Source organism: Apodemus sylvaticus, chromosome 8, assembly GCF_947179515.1.
Source record: "Apodemus sylvaticus chromosome 8, mApoSyl1.1, whole genome shotgun sequence".
In the NCBI taxonomy this organism is placed as follows: domain Eukaryota; kingdom Metazoa; phylum Chordata; class Mammalia; order Rodentia; family Muridae; genus Apodemus; species Apodemus sylvaticus.
This window is the reverse complement of record NC_067479.1, coordinates 84,458,305-84,482,524: the sequence shown is the minus strand read 5'-3', so window position 1 is coordinate 84,482,524 and position 24,220 is coordinate 84,458,305. Positions and strand designations below refer to the sequence as shown.

Sequence of the window (24,220 nt, the reverse complement as noted above, 5' to 3'; positions counted from 1 at the left end):
GACCGTAATCCCATACATTAGTAATCCCATATTAGGCTCTCTTGGCTTAGTCATCTCCCAACAGCCTTACTTTCTAATACAATAATATTGGAAACAAAGACTTAAAAACATTAATTTTGAAGGAGATACATTGCAAAAAAATGGAAAAAAATCCTTACTATTTATGAGTCACCTGATTTTTGATGAGGATCAAAGGGATAGACTTCTTTTTCCCTTCCTTTCTTTTGACTGTTTTTGAGAAAGGATTTCTCTGTGTAGCTGTCCTGGAACTCATTCTGTAGAACAGACTGAATAATAAATAGACTTTTCTTTTCTTTTTAAATCTTTTTTAAAATTATTTATTTATTATATGTAAGTACACTCTAGCTGTCTTCAGACACACCAGAAGAGGGCATCAGATCTCGGTACAGGTGGTTGTGAGCCACCATGTGGTTGCTGGAATTTGAACTTAGGACCTTCAGAAGAGCAGTTAGTGCTCTTACCCGCTGAGCCATCTCTCCAGCCCCATAAATAGATTTTTCAACAAACCTTTCTATAAAAATTGGATAGCCACATGCAAAAGAATAAAATTGGAGCCTCAATTCATATCATATAAAATAAATTCAAACTTTGTTGTGGGACATGCCTGTAATTCCAGTACAAGTGCTGGTACGGCGGGCAGCTCAGGAATTGGGAGGCTGCAGACTAAAGTTGACAAAATCAACAGTACTCAAGGTAGAGGCAGAAAGAAGACGAATCAATTCAAGCTCATCTGTGGCAGCACAGAAAATTTGAGGTCAGCTTGAACTTTACGAAGACCCAGCCTCAAACACTGTTTAAAGGATCGTCAATGCTTAGAATATATAAATCTTCATGAATTCGTACAATGTTTTCTTAGATATTACACCAGAGGCACAAACGTTGGCTTTCACACCAACTTAGGCAGCTTTTTCTGCCATGTGTAGAGACTTGTGTGTGAAGCACCTACAGACCCCCAGCTGCCAGGCTCCACCCCACACACTACTCTAACAGAAGAAAGGCCAGGCCCTGCCCTGCAGAAAAAGAAGCTCATAATCAGGTCACCCTGGAAAGGTCTGTGCCTCCCCACCAAGAAACCCTATATAAAGCCTGCCTTCTGCTCAGTTCTTCACTGCTTCTTCACCAAGCAGAGGCAGCCCCTTTCTCTAGTGTATCTTTCCCATTAAATCTCTTCTGTAAGATTTGTCATGTGGTGTGACTCGGTATTCCTTGGCTCCTAACTCCAGGATACCTTTCATTTTAGGGATATAACAACAAATAAAAATAAAAAAATTACTTTATTTTAAATTTTATGTTTCAAATATCAAGTAAGTGAATGTGCCTCGGGCCAGTGAGATGGCCCAGTGAGATGGCCCAGTGGTAAATGGGCCTTGCAGCCAAGCCTAGAAAATACAGTTGCATTCTCAGAGCCTACATGGAGGAAAGGGAGAGGCACCCACACGCATAAATACATCTTATACACATAGACTTTTAAAAAAAAGTGTAGTATAGTGGAATTGGCATGTGCTGAGGTGTGAAGGCACTTGTCTCCATGCCTGACCCAAGGGTTTCCCATGAAGCCTTATGACCAGAATTCCATCCCTGGAAATCACGTGGTAGAGGAAGAGAAAAAATTCCTACAAGTCATGCTTAAGCTTACATACCCAAATACATTTTTGTTGTAAAAATGAAAGCCATGATGGAGAGCTGGCTCAGTCACGGGCCTGAGTGGAAGCCTGTAATTCTAGCACTAAAAAAATGCATATATGAATCCCAGGAGCTCACAGGCCAGCCAATCTTGACTTACTGTCCATCAGTCCCAGTGAGACCAACCTTTAAAGAAAAACATACGAACTTTTGGTTGACCTGTAACCTCCATTCACCACATCACTAGGGTGTGTGTATGTGTGTGTGTGTCTTTTTCATTCCATGTAAGTGCCCCAAATACTAGTTCTATATATAGTGAGTTTAACATTAATGGACCAGTAGAACTTCGAACCAACTCAAAGGTGCTTAGTTTTGCTTAATTCAACTCCAGTTCCGTCCACCCACAATTCCCTATAGTCACAAGAGACAAACTCGCGCTAGGTTCTCGGGATGCCCTGAGGCCTGGCTCTCACTATCACCGAGTTCCTCTGCTCTGCCCACTCGCGAGGCCCGACGCAAAGCTGCAGCTTCCTCACCTTAGCAGCACCTAGAATAGAACCTACTCGCAGAGAGGGGGGGGGGGGAAGGGGAGGGAGAGAGGGAGGGAGGGAGGGGGGAGAGAGAGAGAGAGAGAGAGAGAGAGAGAGAGAGAGATGAGAGAGAGAGAGAGAGAGAGAGAGAGAGAGAGAGAGAGAGAGAGAGAGAGAGAGAGAGAGAGAGAGAGAGAGAGAGAGAGAGAGAGAGAGACTGAGACTATATTAAAACCAGCTGAGCCACATGAGGGGCGCAGGGTCCCGCCCGAGCTTGGGGGCGGTCCAGGCAGCCTGCACCCTCGCACCGCCCATGCGCCACGCCCTCCGGCCCTCCCTAGCTCCATATTGCTGGGAAGCGGGCTTGGGTGTGACGCTGCTTTCTTGTTCAGGTGAGGACTCGCACCCCCTCCCCTTGCTGTTCTTCAGCCGGCCTGTCAGCTTGTTCCAGGTCTCTAGTCTGGCCTTCCAGCCGTAGTCGTGGAGCCCCGCGCGTGTCCTAACGGGGTGGGCTTCCGGGTGGCGGAGACTTGGACGCGTTTCGGGTGCTGGGGTGGGTTGGGCATGCTTTCCCCGCGTGCGGGAGGGCTGGGAAGGCCTGTTGGTAAATCACTGGTAGGCTTAGAGTAGGATGCCAGGGAGCAGTGGTACCCCGCTTTCGGTCAGGTGGGCCGCAGGTGGAGGGCTTGAGGCCAGTGGGTGGCCCTGGTGAAACCCCTTTGCCAGAAGGCCGACTAACAGCTCCGAAAACTGGGTTTGGCTAGTGACTAGACTTTTTGGTGACAGAGCAAATTTAGGGGAACTTGAGGAATTTGTGCTGTGCTTAATGACACCTAGGACAGAATTCACAAGCCTGATAAGTAAGCTCCGGCTTAAAATTCTTGGAAACTACCCTAGGAAGTAACGATCTAGATTTTTTTTTCCTAGTCCTTGACCCATATCAGACATCTAGGTAACCAAAATGCACAGGGGAATGGCTAAGCCCTGGGACAAGGGAAAAGACACCGCAAGTTATCTTACTATTGTCCATTACATTCTTAATTGTTGCCAGGTGATAGCGAGCCATTCTGATAAGGTAATCTGTCCCAATTACAGTACCAAGTATAGTGGACTACCGTTTAGGCAAGGAAAACATTAGAAGCAAGTAGAGTAAATAATGTTGCCCCTGCAAACTTAAACCAACTTAGTCTTCCTGCTTAAGTAGAGGGCTACCTTCCCATGCAGAGGACTAAGTGGTGTTTCCCTGTTATTCCCGGTTATTGCTTTAAATGGCCTTTCCTAGAGGCGGCTTTTGGAAAACTGTTTCTGTTCTTGCCTCACTTAAGTCACACTTCCTGTTTCCTCTCCTCCTTGTTTGTCGAAGGTTCGGTTCCCCACCCCCAGCCCCACCCTTAACTTCCTTGGCCTCTTGCCTGTAGAAAGACTGACACAGACCCACACCCTTTTACTAGCTGACTCACTGGGTGGAGATGGTTTGGAGAACTAAGAATGGATTTTCCAAGTTTTTCTAAAGGCTGCTTGTAACACACAGTGTTAAAGGGAAAACATGAGCTCTGGCTCACTCAGCAGAATCCTGTTAATTTGAGCAGAGCTGAATAATTTGTTGAGTCACCCTAGCGTTTGTTAGCGTTTTACAAAAAAAAAAAAAAAAAAAAAAAAAAAAAAAAAAACCGTAAGAGTCTACTTTTCGAAGTGATTACATGAGCAATGTTTAAAGGGGCTAAAAGTCCACTGAAAAATGAGCTGCTTTGTAGTTACACACACACACACACACACACACCTACCTACACCTGCATGCACTCTCCCAGGAGGCTACCACCCTTGACTGCTTCCCTGTCTCCTTCCTGTGAGCTTGTCTAAAGAGAGAAGAAAACAGGTGTATTTCTTTACCAGAATGCTTACAAACTATCTAGTTTTCCACCTAGCTTTGTTTCACTTAGCATGCATAGTACATGGTTTTACATATGGATTTTTAAAAGTATTTTTAGAAGGTGTATAGTTTATAGCTTCTCTTTATGGATATCCATGTGTTTTACTTGTCTCTGAGTGATGTTTACATTGTCTTGAACAACTTTTCATATTAGAGATGATGCTATGATGAATAGCCTAGTACCTGTATAAATGTGCATTTGTGAAGGTATTTCTGTGACCTATATGGAAATGGCATAAGTAATAATCCTTGAGGCGCACTGAAATTGTTTCCATTTTTCATTTACTAATACCTAGATAGTCTTTGCTTTATTTATTTTTGTTTTAAAAATAAATAATAAAAAATAAAAAAATAATTTGTTTTAAAAATCTTAGTATAAGTCCACTAGTACCTTAAAGGTAAGATTTAATATAGTAGTTAAAATATGGAAATAGAACTTTGTCATTGGAGTGATTCATTCTTTTATCTGTGTGTGTACATGCATATGTGTGCAAGTCTGTGGGCTGGGTGCACATGCAACAATGTGCATATGGAGGTCAGAGGAAAGTCTTGGGTGTGGGTTGATTGCTACCTGTCTCATATACCCGGCTAGCTAGCCTGGAAACTAAGGGGATTTCTTGGTCTCTACCTCCCATCTCACCATAGGGGTGCTGGAATTAAATATTTGAGCTACCTTGCCCAGCTTCTGGGGATCTGAATTCAGATCTTCAGAAGCACTTTACACAGTGAGTCATCTCACCAGCCAGTTCTCCCTCTCCAGAGGTGTCCATGTGTTCTCTCTCACCCTCTTTCCCTCCTTTTCTCCCCCTCACTCCCTTTCTCCCTCTTTCTTTGTCTCCCTGATTCCTCTTCCTCCTCCCCTCTTCTCTCTCCCTCTCACTGACCTCTGAGCTGCAGTGTCAGCCTTTTTGTGACCCTAAGCATTATTTCACAAATTATTTTCAGATTTCCCCTTTTTGATCCTGATCTCTTTCGTCCGGTCCTCTGTCAGTCCTTTAGAAGCTGCCAGCGTGCCCTTAGCCTGATGGTAATCAAGAACAGAGAAGATGAAAAAGGGGAAAGACTTTAGCCTCTTTTTCTTTTTATGCACAGGTCTTTAGCTTTCTAGTAATTGAGACCAGACCGAGTCGATTTTATTATCCTCTTACTGTCTTTGTGTGTGTGTTCATGTTTCTGCATACATGTGTGTACTGGTGTGTACATGTAGAAGCCAGAGGCTGACATCAAATGACCTTCTCTGTTGCTCTCCACCTTATTTTTGGAGTCGGTGCCTCTCATGGAAGCTAGCGCTATCACTGATTGCTTAGACTGGCCATGGAGCTTGTGGGATTCCATCTTGTATTGTGCTGTCACACCTGGCTTTTTACAACTCAGATTCTTGTATATGGCAAACAGTCTACAGATGGAGCCATTTCCCCAGCCTCAGGTTACCTTAATGACTTATAAACTTTGATATTACATATTCTCAATAGTAGCATCTTGCTTATGGTTATGTCCAGGGGCATTATAATAACACACTTATTATCATATCCTCTTATATTGGATACACAAAAGGCTGCATTCCTTTTCCTGAATAGTGTATCAGCACCCAGGATACTGCTTATTATGGTGAGTGACATTTCATAAGAATTGAATTTAAATCAGACTTATTGTCTTTTGCTGTTGGGGAATCTGAAGCAGGCCCTATTCACCGGTATATTATACCACTGACCTCCACCTCTATTTGTGTGCTATTTTGAGGTAAAAGAAATAGAAATCATTTATGTCTACATTGAGGAGAAACACACCATTTTAAATTAATCAAATTAGAAATTATTCCCAGAAATGTCATAATGCCCTGGTACCAAAGTATAATCAACATTAACTTGGAAGTTTTGTTAGAAATACAGAGTCTTGGGCTGGTGAGAGCGCTAGGGGACTCAAGGCATGGCCTAGTTTGTGTTCTACTACTGTGATAAAGATCATGAACAAAAATAATTTGGAGGGGGATGGGTTTATTTTATCTTGTACTTCCAGGTAACAGTCCATTATGAAGGAATTCAGGGCAGGAACTCAACAAAGGGACCTGAAAGGAACTAAAATAGAGACCAGGAGTATGGGGGGCCTGGAGAGATGATGGGTCAGCGTTTAAGAGCACTGACTGCTCTTCTGAAGGTCCTGAATTCAAATCCCAGCAACCACATGGTGGCTCACAGCCATCCATAATGAGATCTGATGCCCTCTTCTGGTGTGTCTGAAGACAGCTGCAGTGTACTTACATATATATAATTATTATTATTTTATTTTATTTTTTGAGACAGGATTTCTCTCTGTAGCCCTGGCTGTCCTGGAACTCACTCTGTAGACCAGGCTGGCCTCGAACTCAGAAATCCGCCTGCCTCTGCCTCCCAAGTGCTGAGATTAAAGGCATGCACCACCACTGCCTGGCTGCACTTACATATAATAAATAAATTAATTAAAAAAAAAAAGTAGAGACCACGGAGGAGCACTGCTTTGTGTCTTGTTCCTCCTGGCTTGCTCACTTTGCTTTTCCCACAACCCAGTACCAGTTGCCTTCGGATGGCACTGCCCAAAGCGGCCCTTCCGCCTCATCGTCAATCAAGGAAATGCCCTATAGGTTTGCTAGAGACCAGTCTGATGGGGGCATTTTCTCAGCTGAGGTTCCCTCAGATAACTCTTGCTTGTGTCAAATAGGTAAACAACCAACCAATACTGTGTGTGCTTCCAAGCCTGACATTATGAATTTGATCCCCAGAACCCACACAATGCAAGGAGAAAACCTAATCCCTCAAGTTGCTCTCTGGTCTTCACAAAGTGGTGTAGGAATGGTAGCACCACCTCTGATCTCAGCAGGCTGAGGCAGCAATTGCAAAATCAAGGCCAGCCTCATCTATATAGTGAGTTCCAGCTTCCCTGGGCTATGGGGTGAGTCCCTGTCTAGAAAGGGGGGTGGAGGACTGGGGCAGACCTTAGTTCCCAACCCAGAACCCTTGGATCAGTGTGCTCCTCGCTGAGTTTTCAGGAGATTTACATGTATAAAATAATGAGAATCCCACTTTTCATTCCTGTTCTTATGTAAAGAAAGGAGAGGGAAGGTTTAAACTCAAGGAGGAAATGATGCTATGGGCACAGACTTGAGAGCCAAGTCAGTAAGAGTAGATTAACTGAAGGAATGATGCCTGGTAATGGGGCTGGGGCAAGGCTCAGTTGTGAAGAGCCTTACTGTTCTTCCTGAAGACCTGGGATCAGTTCCCAGCGCTCACATGGCAGCTTACAGCGGTCCTTGATTACCTCTAGTTCTAGAGGATCTGGCATTCTCTTTTGCTCCCTAGGCCCAGGCAAGTATGTGGTATACACAGGTACACATAGAAACCAATCTTTTAAATTAGAGGAAAAAAATTGTTGACTGTAAATTGGAGCCAGTGCCAAGGAGAATGGAATGTTTGACCAGTAATTTTTTTCCCCCTGATTGTAATGGGGTCTGAATCTAGGACCATGCAAGTTAAGCACACACTCTTGAATCATACCTCTGCAACACTGCCAGTGAGTTTTTGTTGTTGTTGTTGTTGTTTTATTTTATTTTATTGTTATACATAATTACACTGTGGCTATCTTCAGACACACCAGAAGAGGGCATCAGATCTCACTACAGATGGTTGTGAGCCACCATGTGGTTGCTGGGATTTGAACTCAGGACCTTTGGAAGAGTAGTCAGTGCTCTTAACCACTGAGCCATCTCTCCAGCCCCATGCCAGTGAGTTTTTAACTTGATACTTCAGCAGTAAATCATTGTGAACTTTGGGGTCTTAAGAGAAGTTCATGGAAAGGGCAGCTAATGATGATGTCAAGGGAAACTGGAAAGCTGAGATAGTATAAGCTAGAGTATACATGGAAGGTAATCTTAGCTAGGTAGCCATTGTGTTATTGTGAGACCTGCTGCAAGGACATGCAATGGAAATAGAACTGAAGGAAGACTAGGAGAGTCATTCCTGCAGATGGATACAACTACCAGGTTACATCCTACAATAGAATATTGGTTCATTTAAGTAGTGACTGTTGACAGCTAAGGATGTGGTCTAGCAGCACCAGTATGTAATTCCACACCAGGCTTGACAGCCTCCTAACTGCCTTTTGTTTTTTCCTCGGGTTGCAGGGCATAAATCTCAGGACTTCGTGTCCAGGGACCATATGTGTGACTTACTGTGCCCTACTGCCTCCGTAGCCTCTGGCCTTCTACCTGTCATGGTTACATCCCACCCTGTCCATTGTATTTGTTGTTGGTCTGCTTTCACGATAGTCTGTGTCTGGCACGTCTTAGGACATTGCGTCCACCCTCGGCCACTCATTTACTCTCCATTTATACTAGCGCTTTAGGTCAACTTGCTCGTTAGGGCTTCTCGCAGAGATCTGCCACTTGATGATCAGTCCAGGCGGGCCAGCCAGGCAGCCAGCCACTGAGCCTGAGGCTTTGCATACCTCCATCTCCCCAGTTACAGGATTACAAGGGTGTACCAGCACATCTGGCTTTTTACATGATACTGGGGATTGAACTCAGGTACTCAGATTCCACAGTAAGCTCTTCACCCGGCTGAAGTTGGGGACTGTACAGACTGTATGGTACAGAGGATAAAAGGAAACATTTCATAATTTTTGCTTATACCCTAAATACTATTAACATTGTGCGTGCATGTGTGTGTGTGTGTGTGTGACACAGGATATGTGCATGCTTCAACCAAGTGTGCAAAGGTCAGAAGACAACATGTAGGAGTTGTTCTTTCTGCCTACCATCTATAACTTAGGTATTGAACATTGAACTTGGGTTATCAGATTTCAATGCTAGTAGTCTTAATCCACTTGAACCTTTGGCCTCCTTATCCAGATTTGATGCCCACCATTACACTGTGTGTGTGAGTATATAGGTCTTCAAAGGCCTTAAGATATACGAAAAGCTATAAAGGACTTTTTGTTGTTATTGTTGTTACAGAATGTCATACCCAGGCTACCCCCCTACAGGCTACCCACCTTTCCCTGGATACCCTGTAAGTATCGCTCTCAGAATGCGAAAGTCACTTATATCTTCCATGCAGTTGTTATATAGAAGTAGCCTGTGATCTGGAGCAGGAGTCATGAATTCAAGTGTCCAGGGCCATAAATCAGTGAGAAAAGGCAAGCGTTGTCTGGAAATACTGGGATGTGTCATATATGGACAGCTGAGGGCTAGCCCAGTTATGTTAACTAAAGGCAGAAACCTGCATTTTATGTGAGCTGGCTCATGGTTTTATTGTTTGTTTTCTGGGAAAAGGTCTCACTGTAGTTCCATCTGGCCTAGGATTTATATGTAGGCTGAGTTGACCCTAAACTCAGAGAGAACCTTGTGCCTCTCTTCTCTGGAGTGCTGGGATTAAAAGTATGCACTACTACCATACCTGGCTCAAGGTCTGTTTTTAAAACTTGAAAGTTAGAGCCGGGCGGTGGTGACGTGTGCACTCTGGGAGGCAGAGGCAGGTGGATTTCTAAGTTTAAGGCCAGCCTGGTCTACAGAGTGAGTTCCAGGACAGCCAGAGCTATACAGAGAAACCCTGCCTCGAAAAAAACCAAAAAAAAAAAAAAAGAATGTTAATTATTTTCTAAGCCAATACAACATATGTGTATACACACACACACATATGTTGTATTGGCTTAGAAAATAATACATACACACATGCACATGTGTGCATGCAAAATCCATCCTGGGAATCACTGGTTAACTTTTGTGTTGGGAGGACCAAAATCACCAAGTGGTGTGGGCTGGGTTTGCTATTCCACGTGGAATGCTTGCCTAGCATGTGTCAGGCTGTGGAAACAAACACACAAACCAAAACTAAAGAAAGGCAGCTTGGCTAGATTACAGATCAGAGCACCTGGACCTGGTGACAGTTGTACTACCCTGGGGGTTAAGTTCATAACTGAGACTACTAAAAAGTATGTTTCTCTATTATTCTGTCCTGGGGAGAATAAAGGAAGGGCCTCCACAGGTGAATAAGACTGGATATCCTCACGTAAGCTAAATACATAGTTTTAAAGGAGAATTAGGAATATGTTCTCACATCCCTGGATATGAAGCTAGAGTGTGGCAATCATTTTAGTCTTTGCAGAAGTAGACAACCCTAACATGTCTGAGATGTAATAGAACAAGTAAAATTTTATTTCGACCTGCTTCAAGTCTCCAGGAGGTCAGCTGCGGAGTACTGAGCAGTGTGGAGTGGGAGTCTTGAGCGTGGCCTTCTGGGCTCCCCGACTCTGTTCACTGCTGATTCCTCCCTAGGAAGGAGGAGAGGGTCTTCATCATGTTTCCATGTGCCACGATAGGAAGGAATTTGTCAGCTTGGTTGGTGGTTCTGAGAATTGGAGATTTGATGAGAACAGGTGTGACAGCACACACCTATGATAACAGCGCTCAGAGCTGGAGGCAAGGGGAGCAGACGTTAGAGGGAACCTGGCCATGCATAGTAAGACCAGAGAGAGAGAAGCTGGGAGAGGAGAGAGACAACTCACTGGCTGGCGCTGGTTCCTGTAGAGAAATGGACTGCTCTTGTCCACCTCGTTTAGAATTGATTTTACCTGAGTTCTGATAAAAATCCTGACGAAATAGAATAGAACGGATAAAGTTAATAATAAAATAGCAGAAATGATAAGTTGTGGGTTGTTTTTTTTTTAAGATGTGTGTGGGGGGAGATACCTAAATAGTACTCTTTGTTCTTTTTAAATGGGTCCTATATTTCTACAGTTCCGTCCATTTGTACGTTTCTAATTTTTCCAGCCTGCAGGTCAGGAGTCATCTTTTCCCCCTGCGGGTCAGTATCCGTACCCTAGTGGCTTTCCACCAATGGGAGGAGGTGCTTACCCACCAGTACCAAGTGGTGGCTACTCGGGAGCTGGGGGCTACCCCACACCTGGAGGTTATCCATCCCCTGGGGGCTATCCTGGACCCCTAAATCCAGGGGGTGCTCCAGCCTATCCTGGAGGTAAGTTTTGGCTTGAGATTTATTGAAGTGTTCTGTTTTATCCCTCCCTTACCTTCTTCATTATTTTCTGTACTCTGAGTTCAGAGTTACTCTAAGTTAGCCATGGAGAGCTAAAACTTAGGTAGTAAGTTAGGGTGATTGAGATTCTTAGAGGTTAGGAGACCTGGGAGACACAATGAAAGGCCTGTGTAAAATACCCTACTTGAATATTATTGACCTTATCTGATTGAGAAGGGTTGGAGCCGTGGTTCTCAGCCTTCCTCATGCTGCTGTCTCTAATACAGTTCCTCTGTTGTGGTGGCACCGCCCCAACCATAAAATTATTTTTGTTGCTACTTCATAACTATAATTGTGCTACTGTTAGGAATCATAATGTAAATATTTTTGGCGATAGAGGTTGGCCAAAGGGTTCACAATCCACAGATTGAGAATGCCTGGGGTGGAGAGAGCGCCTTGGTGGGTAAAAGCCATTACTACGATTCCAGAGGATCTGGCTTGCTTCCAGCTGTCCGCACCGCTGTTTGCAGAGGCTCGCCAGCCTCCTTCAGCCTCCTAGAGCATTGCATGAATATAGTGACATGTCCACAAAACACATGTATACATAAAGTAGCTAAATTTAAAAAAAAATAGACAAGCAGAAACTTTAAATAGCATGACGCACTACCTTTAGGTCTCAGGACCACTTAATCCAAAGATTTAAGGAAAACACTACAGGGACTGGAAAGATGGTTGAACAGTTAAGAGCACTTGCTGCTCTTGCAGAGGGCCTGGGGTCCATTCCCAGCACTCACGTGGTGGTTTACCAGGCATCCATAACTCCATTTCCAGGGAGTACTGCTTTCTTCTGACTCTGAGGGCACCAAGCATGCCTGTGGTGCACATCCACACATGCAGGCAAAACACCCACCCACAAAACAAAAGGAACAAATCTAATTTTCAAAAGGTCTTTTTTTTTTTTTAATTAACTCAGCATAGTGATTTATATTGTTACTAAAGAAGTTAAATATACTAAAACTTTTTTTTTTTAAAGACAGGATTTCTCTGTGTATCCTGGCAGTTCTGGAACTCACTCTGTAGACCAGCCTAGTCTAGAACTCAGAAGTCTGCCTGCCTCTGCCTCCCAAGTACTGGGGTCATGAGGCCCAGTTTATACTAGAACTTTTAAAAACTCAGTTTAAATTTTTTTTATGTTTGTATATGTACATATGTGTACGTGTGTGTGTCCATGAGCATCATGGTACGTTTGTATAGGTCAGAATCAGTTCTGTTCTTCCACCATTTGGGTTCTGGGGATCAATTTAGGTGGTGAGGCTTGGAAGCAAGTGCTTTTCCCTGCCGAGCATCTCACTGACCCTTGAACGTAATTCCCAGTATGCTGTGAGTTGATGACACATTGGATACACACATGGGATGACAGTTACAGCATTACTCACATGTATTTTCTACTGATAACAGTCGACAGTTTTCTTAAATTTTCTATGTATTAAAAAGACTTGTATTTTTTTGAGACAAGTTCTCAGTCCGCATCCCAGAGTGGCTTGCGGCTCACTTGGTAGATCAGGCTGGCCATCAGCTCACGGCAGTCCTGAGTGCAGAGATTACCACTTGTGGTTCTTCAGTATAGCTTATTAAAATGTTGTTTTTCTAAATCTCTCCAGGCCAAGGCTTTGGGGCTCCACCCAGTGGAGCCGGCTTTTCTGGCTATCCACAGCCACCTGCACAGTCTTATGGCGGTGGACCAGCCCAGGTTCCAGTACCAGGTACGTCCCAGCTGTCTAGGGAGAAACCGTGTTACGATTCTGTGAGCTTATTAATTGTCAAGCAAACTTAGATAATATTTGAGATAGTCTTCTGGGAATGTTTATATAATTCTGTAAATAATATTAAGTATAAAGTCTCAATTTGATATGAGATCATAATCAGTAAAATGGAGATGACAAATCTTTTATTTTCCATTAACTAGTCTGTCCTAAAGCTGAAAACAAATTTTTGAAGGAACCACCCCCAGGATTCTATTCTGACAAATTCCAGATGAAATCAGAATTGAATTTAGTTCAAGCTGTTATTTTGTTTTAAGATGGGGAGGAGCTAAATAAACAGATGGCTCTGCAGTTGAAAGCATGTACTGTTCTCGGGGAAGACCTGAGTTTGCTCAACACCAACGTCGGCAGCTTACAGCAACCTCTAACCCACTTCCAGGGGGTCCTACACATCTGGCCTCTGCAGGCACCTACATACTCACACACATAGTGAAAAATAAAAAAAGTCTGTAAAAGATGTATAAAGTTTGTTATGATCTTATTAAAAAATGTGTGAGGCCCAATTTGATTTTTCATTTAATAAATCAATATTGGAAAAATTGGGGCTGGAGAGACAGCTTAGTGGGCTAAGAACACTGACTGCTCTTAAAGCATACCAAAGTTCACTTCCCAGCACTCACACAGTGGCTCAGTTTCAGGGGATCTGATACTATTCTGGTCTCTGCTGGTAGAAGGCAGCCATGTGTTCCACAAAAGATATACGTGTAATCCAAACACTCATATACAAAACGTGAAATTAAGTTACATTTTTAAAAAAAATTAAATATAAAACAAAAGATCATCCTATGAAGATTATGGGATTGAGAAGAGGTTTATTTCTTTGCTTGTTTTGAGGCTGGGTCTCACTCTGCAAGCCATGCTGTCCTGGAACGGTTTTTGTAGAATAGTCTCTTATCGACCTCATAGAGATCCACCTGCCTCTACCTCCAGAGTGCTGGAATTAAAGGCATGCACTGCCACACCCACCCAGGATAATTATTTTTAAGAAACCATATGAGCTATCATTGTCATCCCTATTCTTCATGAGAGAAAAACCACAGTGAAGTCATAAAATCTAGCAGGTTCCTTGGGTTAGCCTGAGGCAGCCAGGAAGTGTCTGGGATTAACAGTGGGAGCCTCGGAGCCTGAAGAAGAGGTTTAGAGGCACAGTGGAAGAATGAGAGGGATGTGTGACGTGTGTATATGACATTAAAACAGAGCGTGGCTGTTTGGAGGGGCACAAGGGAAAATGTGGGGACACTGATGTGAACAAAGAACAATGACTGTATGTGCAGAAAAGATGTTCCAAAACCCACTGTTCTGTGCCTTGAAATGCTGCTTATCCCAGTAGCAGCATGGCGTGGGTGCTGTTACGCTTCTGTGCTCAATATAAATGGTTTGCTGTGGCCTGTGTTTGCTGTTTGCTTTCAACATACAGGTGGCTTTCCTGGAGGACAGATGCCGTCTCAGTACCCTGGAGGACAGGCTCCCTACCCTAGCCAGGTACTTTTGCTTCTGCCTCCTTATGCATGTCTTACTTCTACCTTTAACTTTAGTGTGGGTACCCGGGTCTCACAGTGCCAAGGGATAGCGCCACTCTTTTGTGAAGCGATCACACTAACGGGAGGCCTAAACTTTGCTCTTGATGGACCCTGTGGTCTTTGTCCCATCTGTGTTAGCAGTGTCTGAATCATTTGGTAAGAGCAGCCTCCATCCTTCTCACAGGTGATAATGCTGTCCCTCCATCCTAGGGCATGCACGTGTGCCCGCTGCATTGGTTGTAGCTTCTCTGCCCTTATTGATTACAGCTGTGACCTTGGGTGGTGGGCAGTCAGTATGTCTCAGATTATGAAGTAGTATTGCTTTCTGTTCTGCCCTTTATAACTTTCCACTCTTCTTTCAGATCAATACAGAATCCTTTCCTTCCTATCCTGCTTTCTCCCCTGTTTCTTTGGATTATAGCAGTGATGTGAGTAAGGACTGCTTACTAATCCTGATCCTAGCTCCTCTATATATGCATGCATGTGTTCCTGGAACTCACTGTGTAGACCAGGCTGGCCTTGAGTTTAGACTGATCCCCTGCCTCTATCTCTTGAGTACTGGTACTGGGATTAAAGGTGTGGACCACACGTCTGGCCTCGTTTCTGATTTCTAGTGTTATATCTTACTAGGATCTTTATTTCCCCTTAATGCTTGGCAGAACTTTAAACATGGTAGCTAGTTAAGTCTGCTGAACTAATTTCTCAGTAGCCCTCTAAGGTTTCTTATATTTGAAGTCCTCTCCCCACCTCTCTCTATATAGGTCTCCATACTGTTTTATATATTGCTCTGTTCTTCTAGGTCCTGTGCAAATTACAGGAACACAATTGCTAATCTTGGATCCTTCCCTTTATCTTGACTTTTATAAACTAATGAAGGTCTGACACTTTCCAGCTCGCCTTCAGGCAGGGTAGGAGAAGGACTGTGGCTCTGGGAAAGGGACTCCTCGATGCTCCTGTTTGTTCAGGTTGGGCATTTAAGGAATTTGAGATGCACAGAGGTTTGAGAAACTTGCTCAGACTGCACATAGTTCTTCTGATTAGCAGAACCATAGAGTCCTCTAAAACCATAGTAAATTGCCTTTAACCCTTTTTTTAAATTACTCATTTTATAAATCTGTAGTTACTTATTGTGCAAGAGAATTGATTATAATTTAAGCATGGGTGTGTCTTCCTGTATTTGTTCATGTATGTGTTCATATGTGCATGCACATGTGTGAACACAGCTGCCATCGTATATGTGGCAGTCAGAGGAGATCCTACAGAAATTGGTTCTCTCCTTCCACATTGTGAGTCCCCAGGAATGAACTCAGGTTGTCAGTCTTAGCAGTAAGCACTTTTACCCAGTGAGCCATTTAGCTTGCTAGCCTCTTAATAATTATTTTCTATATTAGCATGCAAATAATGGGCTTTATTATAATCTTTATAAAAATATATGCACATACATTCATGCCCATGTGTGTTTATGTATGTGTGTGTGTGTGTTTTACTTCTTCCATGTTCTCTTCCTCCTGGTCCCCCTCTTGATGATCCCTTTCCTTCTCCCATTAGCCCTCTTTTCTGCTTTCATTCATGCCTTATAGATTCAGTTATCTTCTGCCTCTCCCAGCGCCCTCCTTTACGGTCTCCTTATTCAAGTCTCAGGCTACATTAGGGGATTTTGAGGTTCATTTACAGAGTAACAGATGGAGTTGTCACACACACTTCTTTTGGTTGATTTTTGCCCACCTCCCTGCCCTGTGCCTGTCTCCTGTGCCCCCCGCTGCCCACCTCCCTGCCCTGTGCCTGTCTCCTGTGCCCCCCCCCCGCTGCCCACCTCCCTGCCCCGTGCCTGTCTCCTGTGCCCCCACTGCCCACCTCCCTGCCCTGTGCCTATCTCCTGTGCCCCCAATGCCCACCTCCCTGCCCCGTGCCTGTCTCCTGTGTCCCCGCTGCCCACCTCCCTGCCCTGTGCCTGTCTCCTGTGCCCCCCCCACTGCCCACCTCCCTGCCCTGTGCCTGTCTCCTGTGCCCTCGCTGCCCACCTCCCTGCCCTGTGCCTGTCTCCTGTGCCCTCGCTGCCCACCTCCCTGCCCTGTGCCTGTCTCCTGTGCCCCCCGCTGCCCACCTCCCTGCCCCGTGCCTGTCTCCTGTGCCCCCCGCTGCCCACCTCCCTGCCCCGTGCCTGTCTCCTGTGACCCCGCTGCCCACCTCCCTGCCCCGTGCCTGTCTCCTGTGACCCCGCTGCCCACCTCCCTGCCCCGTGCCTGGCTCCTGTGCCCCCGCTGCCCACCTCCCTGCCCCGTGCCTGTCTCCTGTGCCCCCGCTGCCCACCTCCCTGCCCCGTGCCTGTCTCCTCTGCCCCCACTGCCCACCTCCCTGCCCCGTGCCTGTCTCCTGTGCCCCCCCGCTGCCCACCTCCCTGCCCTGTGCCTGTCTCCTGTGCCCCCGCTGCCCACCTCCCTGCCCTGTGCCTGTCTCCTGTGCCCCCGCTGCCCACCTCCCTGCCCCGTGCCTGTCTCCTGTGCCCCCCCGCTGCCCACCTCCCTGCCCCCTGCCTGTCTCCTGTGCCCCCGCTGCCCACCTCCCTGCCCCGTGCCTGTCTCCTGTGCCCCTGCTGCCCACCTCCCTGCCCCGTGCCTGTCTCCTGTGCCCCCGCTGCCCACCTCCCTGCCCCGTGCCTGTCTCCTGTGTCCCCGCTGCCCACCTCCCTGCCCCGTGCCTGTCTCCTGTGCCCCTGCTGCCCACCTCCCTGCCCCGTGCCTGTCTCCTGTGCCCCTGCTGCCCACCTCCCTGCCCTGTGCCTGTCTTCTGTGCCCCTGCTGCCCACCTCCGTGCCCTGTGCCTGTCTCCTGTGCCCCAATGCCCACCTCCCTGCCCTGTGCCAGTCTCCTGTGCCCCAATGCCCACCTCCCTGCCCCCTGTCTGTCTCCTGTGCCCCCGCTGCCCACCTCCCTGCCCTGTGCCTGTCTCCTGTGCCCCGGCTGCCCACCTCCCTGCCCTGTGCCTGTCTCCTGTGTCCCCGCTGCCCACCTCCCTGCCCTGTGCCTGTCTCCTGTGCCCCCCGCTGCCCACCTCCCAGCCCTGTGCCTGTCTCCTGTGCCCCCCGCTGCCCACCTCCCTGCCCTGTGCCTGTCTCCTGTGCCCCCACTGCCCACCTCCCTGCCCTGTGCCTGTCTCCTGTGCCCCAATGCCCACCTCCCTGCCCTGTGCCTGTCTCCTGTGCCCCCCGCTGCCCACCTCCCTGCCCTGTGCCTGTCTCCTGTGCCCTCGCTGCCCACCTCCCTGCCCTGTGCCTGTCTCCTGTGCCCCAATGCCCACCTCCCTGCTCTGTGCCTATCTCCTGTGCCCCAATGCCCACCTCCATGCCCCGTGCCTGTCTCCTGTGCCCCCACTGCCCACCTCCCTGCCCTGTGCCTGTCTCCTGTGCCCCCACTGCCCACCTCCCTGCCCTGTGCCTGTCTCCTGTGCCCCAATGCCCACCTCCCTGCCCCCTGCCTGTCTCCTGTGCCCCCACTGCCCACCTCCCTGCCCTGTGCCTGTCTTCTGTGCCCCAATGCCCACCTCCCTGCCCTGTGCCTGTCTCCTGTGCCCCTGCTGCCCACCTCCCTGCCCCCTGCCTGTCTCCTGTGCCCCTGCTGCCCACCTCCCTTCCCCCTGCCTGTCTCCTGTGCCCCTGCTGCCCACCTCCCTGCCCCCTGCCTGTCTCCTGTGCCCCTGCTGCCCACCTCCCTGCCCTGTGCCTGTCTCCTGTGCCCCCGCTGTTCCGTGTACTTTGTTCCATTGTCTTTTCCACCCCTCACCCTCAAAGTTTCTCTTGTCCAGTCTCAGGGACCTCCTCCTAGTTCCTGGTAGAGGTTTACATATAAATAATATGTTGAAAGGAACTTTTTATATTGCAGTATTGTATTACAAATATAATAATCTTAATTTTCCCTTAAAACCACTGTGGAAATATTTTTTCTCTGTTTGCTTTTCTGGCTTAGACATTAGTGGGGAGTAACTGCTAAGTCTTTTTAATAAAATAAAATATTAAGGTAATAATATATATGAGTGGGAGGACTTGCTAACGATAAAAACATTTCCTTGGACTGGAAGGCTTGCCTAAGTGGAATGTGCTTCCTTGCACAGAGCCTGGACTCAGTTCCCAACACTGTCAGGTTTTTTTGCTCTTGCTAGCTACTAAGCTGTTCATGTTCCCTTTTCTTTTCTTTTTTGTCCCTTAACAAGTGTTGATGGGGAGAAATGTTGGGTTTTTGGTTTTTTGGGGGGTTTGTTTTTTGTTTTCTATTTTTTAAGATTTTTAAAAATATTTATTTACTCTATTTAGTATGTGAGTGTTTTGCCCGCAAACGTGTGTGGGTACCATGTGCGTGCTTAGTGCCTGCAGAGGTGAGAAGAGGATATCAGCTTCTCTGGAACTGGAGTTACAGATGGCTGAGTATGCTGGGAACTATACCTGGCTCCTCTGTAAGCGCCACAAGCTCTCCTGTCTGTTGAGCCATCTCTACAGTCTTTTTTTTTTAATTAAGAAAATTTAAATTTTAATTTTAGTTTTTTGAGACAGTATCTCATTATGTAGCACTGGCTATCCTGGAACTCAGTATAAATGTCAGACTGGCCTTAAACTCACAGAGATCCTCCTGCCTCTATGTCTTAAGTGGTAGGGAATCTGTTTGTAATTTGAAATTATATTGATTACATGTTTAAATAATATTTGGAGATTATAGGTTAAATAAAACATATTACATCTAAAAACAAGCGAACAAACCCATGTTCCGAGTGTTCTCTTCACCCCACCCTTGTAAGCCTGGGCTTGTGCATTTAAGAGAGCAGTTGGCTCCTGAGATACAGTCAGTGGCGATGCCTGGCCTAGGTTAATCCTTAGAACCATAAACGAGCAAACAGATGCATTGACTTACAACACTGTATTTTAAATTTTTAAGTCAGACCTACAAACAAAATTGCAGTAATACTTGCACAGACTTTCTAGACTTTCCAAATGTTATCTTCCAACAAAAACACAACGTGATGATCAAAATCAGAAAGTTAAATTAGTGTGGCACTATTACCTAACCTACAGACCTTTCTCAAATTTTATTAAGTGTCCCAGAATAGTCCTTCTGGCTTAAGATGAAACCCAGGCGGGAACACTGAATTATTGTCCTGTCTCTTGAGTCCTCTTTGAAAGGTCCTCAGTCTTTGTTTATGACCTGGGCATTTTGAAGAGTACTACAAGTATTTCTTGGTTTGGGTATGTCTGATCTTTCCTCGTGTTTAAATTCAGGTTAGGCTGTTTTGGCGGGAGTCCAACAGAAATGAGTTTGCCTGTTGTGTCTGGAAGCACTTACTGTTGACTTATCCCATCGCTGGTTCAGGATGGTGCCTGGCAAGGTTCTACGCAGTAATGTTGCAAACTCTGAAAATGCCTTGGCTCTTGGCATACCTTTGCCCTCTAATTTTTAGCACATTAATAATTCTTATGTAAAATTGCTTTTTACTATGAAAATGAACTTTTATTGCCGTGTAGATTTCTGCTTGCAAAATATTCTCTATTGATTCTGATTTGTTTCTCCCTCCTTTTTAAGGCCTGGGAATTGAACCCTGGGCCTCACACATGCTAGTGTGCGACCACTAAGCTACACCCCAGCCTTTTTTATTTTAATATAGCATATGAGGCATACTGTGCCCCTTCATGTCCACCTTATGCTCTTCTTGCCATTATACAAAACGTTTACTTCATATCTTGACAGATAAAACGATCCCACATGGAAAATGGAGAGAGATTGTCCACTGCTAGTGTGAAACTTTACTTGGTCACTCACGTCTACATCATTAATGCTATATTTTCTTATCTTCAAATCAAACGCTATCACTCATCTCTTCTATCTTTTACTTACTTTAATTTTTTATTTTTTATTCTTCTCTCAAATATTACATCCCAACTGCAGTTTCCCCTTCCTCCCCTCCATCCTATCATCCCTTGTTGTTTGTGGGTCTATCTCTTTTCTGTCAAAAAGTAAGCTAAGGCATAAGAGTGTTGTAACTTTAATCTCATGAGTTTGACTCATGTCTCATGCAAGTTTGCTATGTGGCTGTTATTAGGAGACATGTATATTTGGAAGGAAGCTGGATCTGTCTGCTCAAGATGAGGCCTGGTGATACATCTCATATCCTTGCACTAAAACACTTGCATACAGATGATAAGTGGATGAAGTCTTCATGTTGTCTTATTGTCCAAGCAAAGTCCTTACTTGAATTTTACCCCTTTTGTTATCAGCCTGCTGCGATGACTCAGGGCACCCAAGGAACAATCCGCCCATCCTCCAACTTTGATGCTATGAGAGATGCAGAAATCCTCCGCAAAGCAATGAAAGGGTTTGGTAAGGAAAATGGATTGTCTTTTCACAATGATAAGGAAAGTCTGTGTCATAAATAAAGTCCTTTGTCAGTGCACACCTTGGTGTCCTCTGGTGCCCTGGAAGCATTTTCATCCTTGTATAAATATCTATGATTCTTCTAGGGACAGACGAGCAAGCAATTGTGGATATTGTGTCTAGCCGTTCCAATGACCAGAGGCAACAAATTAAAGCAGCTTTTAAGACCATGTATGGCAAGGTATGCTTTTTCCCATTTACTGAGAACAGCGGGGTCTACTGCTTCTGCATTCATGTCAGATTGAACACTGTATTTTTACTAATACTGTCGGGGGAATGGATAGATAAGTGAGCTTCACAGGCTCCAGTGTGGTCCTGACTTCCTCCCCAGCAGTGTACCCCAAATACTTGCTGTTTCTCCTGGCCGTGTGCGCTCAGGCATGGTCTATCTTTCCTCTCTCCTTTCTTCTCACTTCTCCACCCCCAACCAGGTAACTCAAAATCCACCCACCTCTAATCCCTCCACTAACTGGCTGTAGCCAATTCTACTTAACTAATAGTTTTAAACCAAGGAAGAAGGTGTGAGCAACAAAAGCTTGTAAATATAGGCCTAGACTTTTCAGTACATAATTTAGCATTACAATACATAGCAACATACCAAACCTCAACACTCCAGTGTTAGTATCTCTTCAAAACCTTTTTTACTTGAGAGCAGTCCCTCTTCCCACCTCATACTGAGTCTTATATGTAATAGTTTCAGGAAACAGTAGCTATGATTCCAGCAAGATCTGCTCCTTACATAGTCCCTGTTTCTTCGCAGCCATTGGTGATCTCCCACCGTTTTCTTCCCTCTGAATGTCTTATGGTATAATTATATGGAACTGGTCTTTTATACTTCTGTGTGACGTATATTATTTACACACTGTGCTCCTGGATTATTACATGTTTCCTCTCCTTCTGCACGGTACGCAACTTTTTCAAGATCTGGCTTTAAATACCACCTACTGTGTGTCTCTCACCTACTGTGTGTCTCTCACCTACTGTGTGTCTCTCACCTACTGTGTGTCTCTCATTAAGTGGGATAGCATTTCTCTGGTCCTTCCACTCAGGTTCCACGATTCATTAAAATCTATTGCTGGTCTCACTGCCAACTCTCAAAACCTGTGTGCTTCCTTTGCAAAAGCCATGCCATGTGGTCTTCTTATGTTCCAGCAGCGGGTATGTGATGAGTGTTTCCTTAGTGAGTATTCAGTGAATGGATGGTCAGTGGCTAAATGCAGCAAAATTTATGGCAGAAAATGCCCTTGTTCCTCAGATATAATGGGGAGAAGTGGCTAGCATTGCTTTTTCATTTACAAGAATCTTAAACTTACCTAACATCTTCTGCTACAGCCTGCTTACCGTCTCCAGAATAGGCAAGTGGTCCATCAGCTTGTCCAGCCTATTTTCCTCTGCCCAGTTCAGACACATTTTTATTTATTATTATTAGTAGTAGTAGTAGTAGTACTACTACTACTACTACTAAATTTTATTTAGAGTGTGTGTGTGTGTGTGTGTGTTGTGGGTATGTACTGATCCTCCTTGCCAGGCTATCTTCTTTTCTTTCATTTATTCTTTCTCTGTGGAGATGGATGCCATGTTGTACATGGGTAAGTATTACTAGGAAGGCAGGGCTGGAACTGAATCACACCATGGAGGAGTGCTGCTGCTTACTAGCCTGCTCCCCACAGCTTGCCTAATTTGCACTCATACACTGCCCAGGACCACCTGCCTAGTGGCGGCACCACCTGAAATGAGCCATCCCCCGTTCATCATCGTTAAATGGTGAATCAAGAAAATGCCTTCCAGACTTAGCTACAGGCCAGTGTGATGGAAGCATTGACTCAGGCGAGGTTCCTCTTTTCAGATAACCCCTAGCAAGTACTAAGATGACAAAAAAAAAGTAGCCAGACACATACTCAGCCCTGTTTCTTGATTGGTTGTGCAACACAAAACTCAGAGGTCCTTCTTGTAAAGAGCTGTGTGGTGGTGCACACGTACAGTTCTAGTGTAAGTGGCTGAGACCGGGAAATAGCAAGGAGTTCTGGATTAGCCTGGTCTCCATAGTGGAGACCCTACTTCATAAACAAAAATACTGGAGATAATTGCACTGCTAAGATCCTCCTCTCTGTTCTTGGTGTGTTGTCCATCTACCTTAAGTACCTGTCTCCTTCCTCTTTGCCTGTTAATTTCTTTAAGCTGTGAATGAAAAGTTTGCTTTGAGCTTCCTAGCCCACTTCAAAAGTCACCTGGCTTTTGTTTCTGTGTTACCTATTTGGTGCTTGTCTTAGTTTTTTGTTGCTGTGAAGAGATGACCAAGGCAACTTATAGAAGAGTTTATTGGTCCTTACAGTTTCAGAGGGTTAGTCTATGACTATCATAGCAGGGAACATGGCAGCAGGCAGGTACACATGGTGCTGTAGCAGTGGCTGAGAGCTCACAGCTTATCTGAAAGTTGGAGGCAAAAATAAAGTAACAATAGGCCTGGTGTAGGCTTTTGAAACTTTAAAGCCTACCCCCAGTGACTCCTCCCACAAGGCCACAGCTACTAATCCTTTCCAAACAGTTATACCAACTGAGGATGAAGCGTTCAATTATGCGGTGAGACATTCTCTTTCAAAGCACCACAGGTTTATATTGAGGTACTTAGAGAGAGAGGGAGAGGGAGAGGGAGAGGGAGAGGGAGAGGGAGAGGGAGAGGGAGAGGGAGAGGGAGAGGGAGAGGGAGAGGGAGAGGGAGAGGGAGAGGGAGAGGGAGAGGGAGGGGGAGAGGGAGAGAGAGAGAGAGAGAGAGAGAGAGAGAGAGAGAGAGAGAGAGTTTCTTCCCCACTCTTTCCCATTTACTCGCAAGTAAACAACACAGAAACACCAGTTTATGAACAAGCTACAAACCTAGAGTGGGCAGGTTCTGAGACTGTTTAGAACCCAATAGTCTATAAATAACCAGATAAATGCTCCATGACTTGCCAGCAGGTCTTGCTCTGTCTCATATGTGTCCTTTGGTGACACGCTCATGGTCTATCCTGTCACATAGTAACCTCCACCTCTCTCCTTCCTTCTGGGACCTCCCCTCACCCCCAATTCCATCTCAAGTCTTCCTATCCTCTGCCCAGTCATGGAATCTAGTCTTTCATTAACTGATCAGAGGTTATTGGGAACATTCTTTACAGCACGTTGGTTACTACAGTGCCCTAAGATTAAGTTGCAGTCTGGACAGTTGGCACAAAGCTCAACTCCTAAATACACAGTGCACAAGGCTAATCCTAGAGTACAGTTTGCTTTATGTTATCTTTTTAGATATTTATCTTCTCAGTAAGATCAAGATAATAGTGATTTCTACTTCTTTATGGAGCCAAAAATAGTTTCTTATACTAAGTATA

General features: G+C 45.4%; 1 protein-coding gene and 1 long non-coding RNA gene across 3 annotated transcripts in view; one reads left to right on the top strand and one right to left on the bottom strand.

Annotated features, from left to right (window-relative positions):
• Positions 1-2,462: 2,462 nt before the first annotated feature.
• Positions 2,463-24,220, top strand: part of Anxa7 (annexin A7) — a 29,124-nt gene continuing 7,366 nt past the window's right edge. Inside the window, exons 1-7 of the mRNA XM_052189822.1 lie at positions 2,463-2,566; positions 9,089-9,143; positions 10,904-11,108; positions 12,767-12,868; positions 14,346-14,410; positions 20,705-20,807; positions 20,948-21,042. Of these exons, the coding sequence (XP_052045782.1) occupies positions 9,090-9,143; positions 10,904-11,108; positions 12,767-12,868; positions 14,346-14,410; positions 20,705-20,807; positions 20,948-21,042 (624 nt within the window). The 5' untranslated portion in view covers positions 2,463-2,566; position 9,089. The remainder of the gene's footprint in view (positions 2,567-9,088; positions 9,144-10,903; positions 11,109-12,766; positions 12,869-14,345; positions 14,411-20,704; positions 20,808-20,947; positions 21,043-24,220) is intronic.
• Positions 16,100-18,208, bottom strand: LOC127690484 (uncharacterized). Of its 2 annotated transcripts, XR_007979152.1 has the most exons (4): positions 17,827-18,208; positions 17,417-17,664; positions 16,843-16,924; positions 16,100-16,173 (listed from the first exon to the last, which is right to left on the bottom strand). It is a non-coding gene; the product is annotated as an uncharacterized LOC127690484 (long non-coding RNA). The 2 variants fall into 2 exon arrangements; XR_007979153.1 differs by lacking the exons at positions 16,100-16,173; positions 16,843-16,924 and adding an exon at positions 16,249-16,302.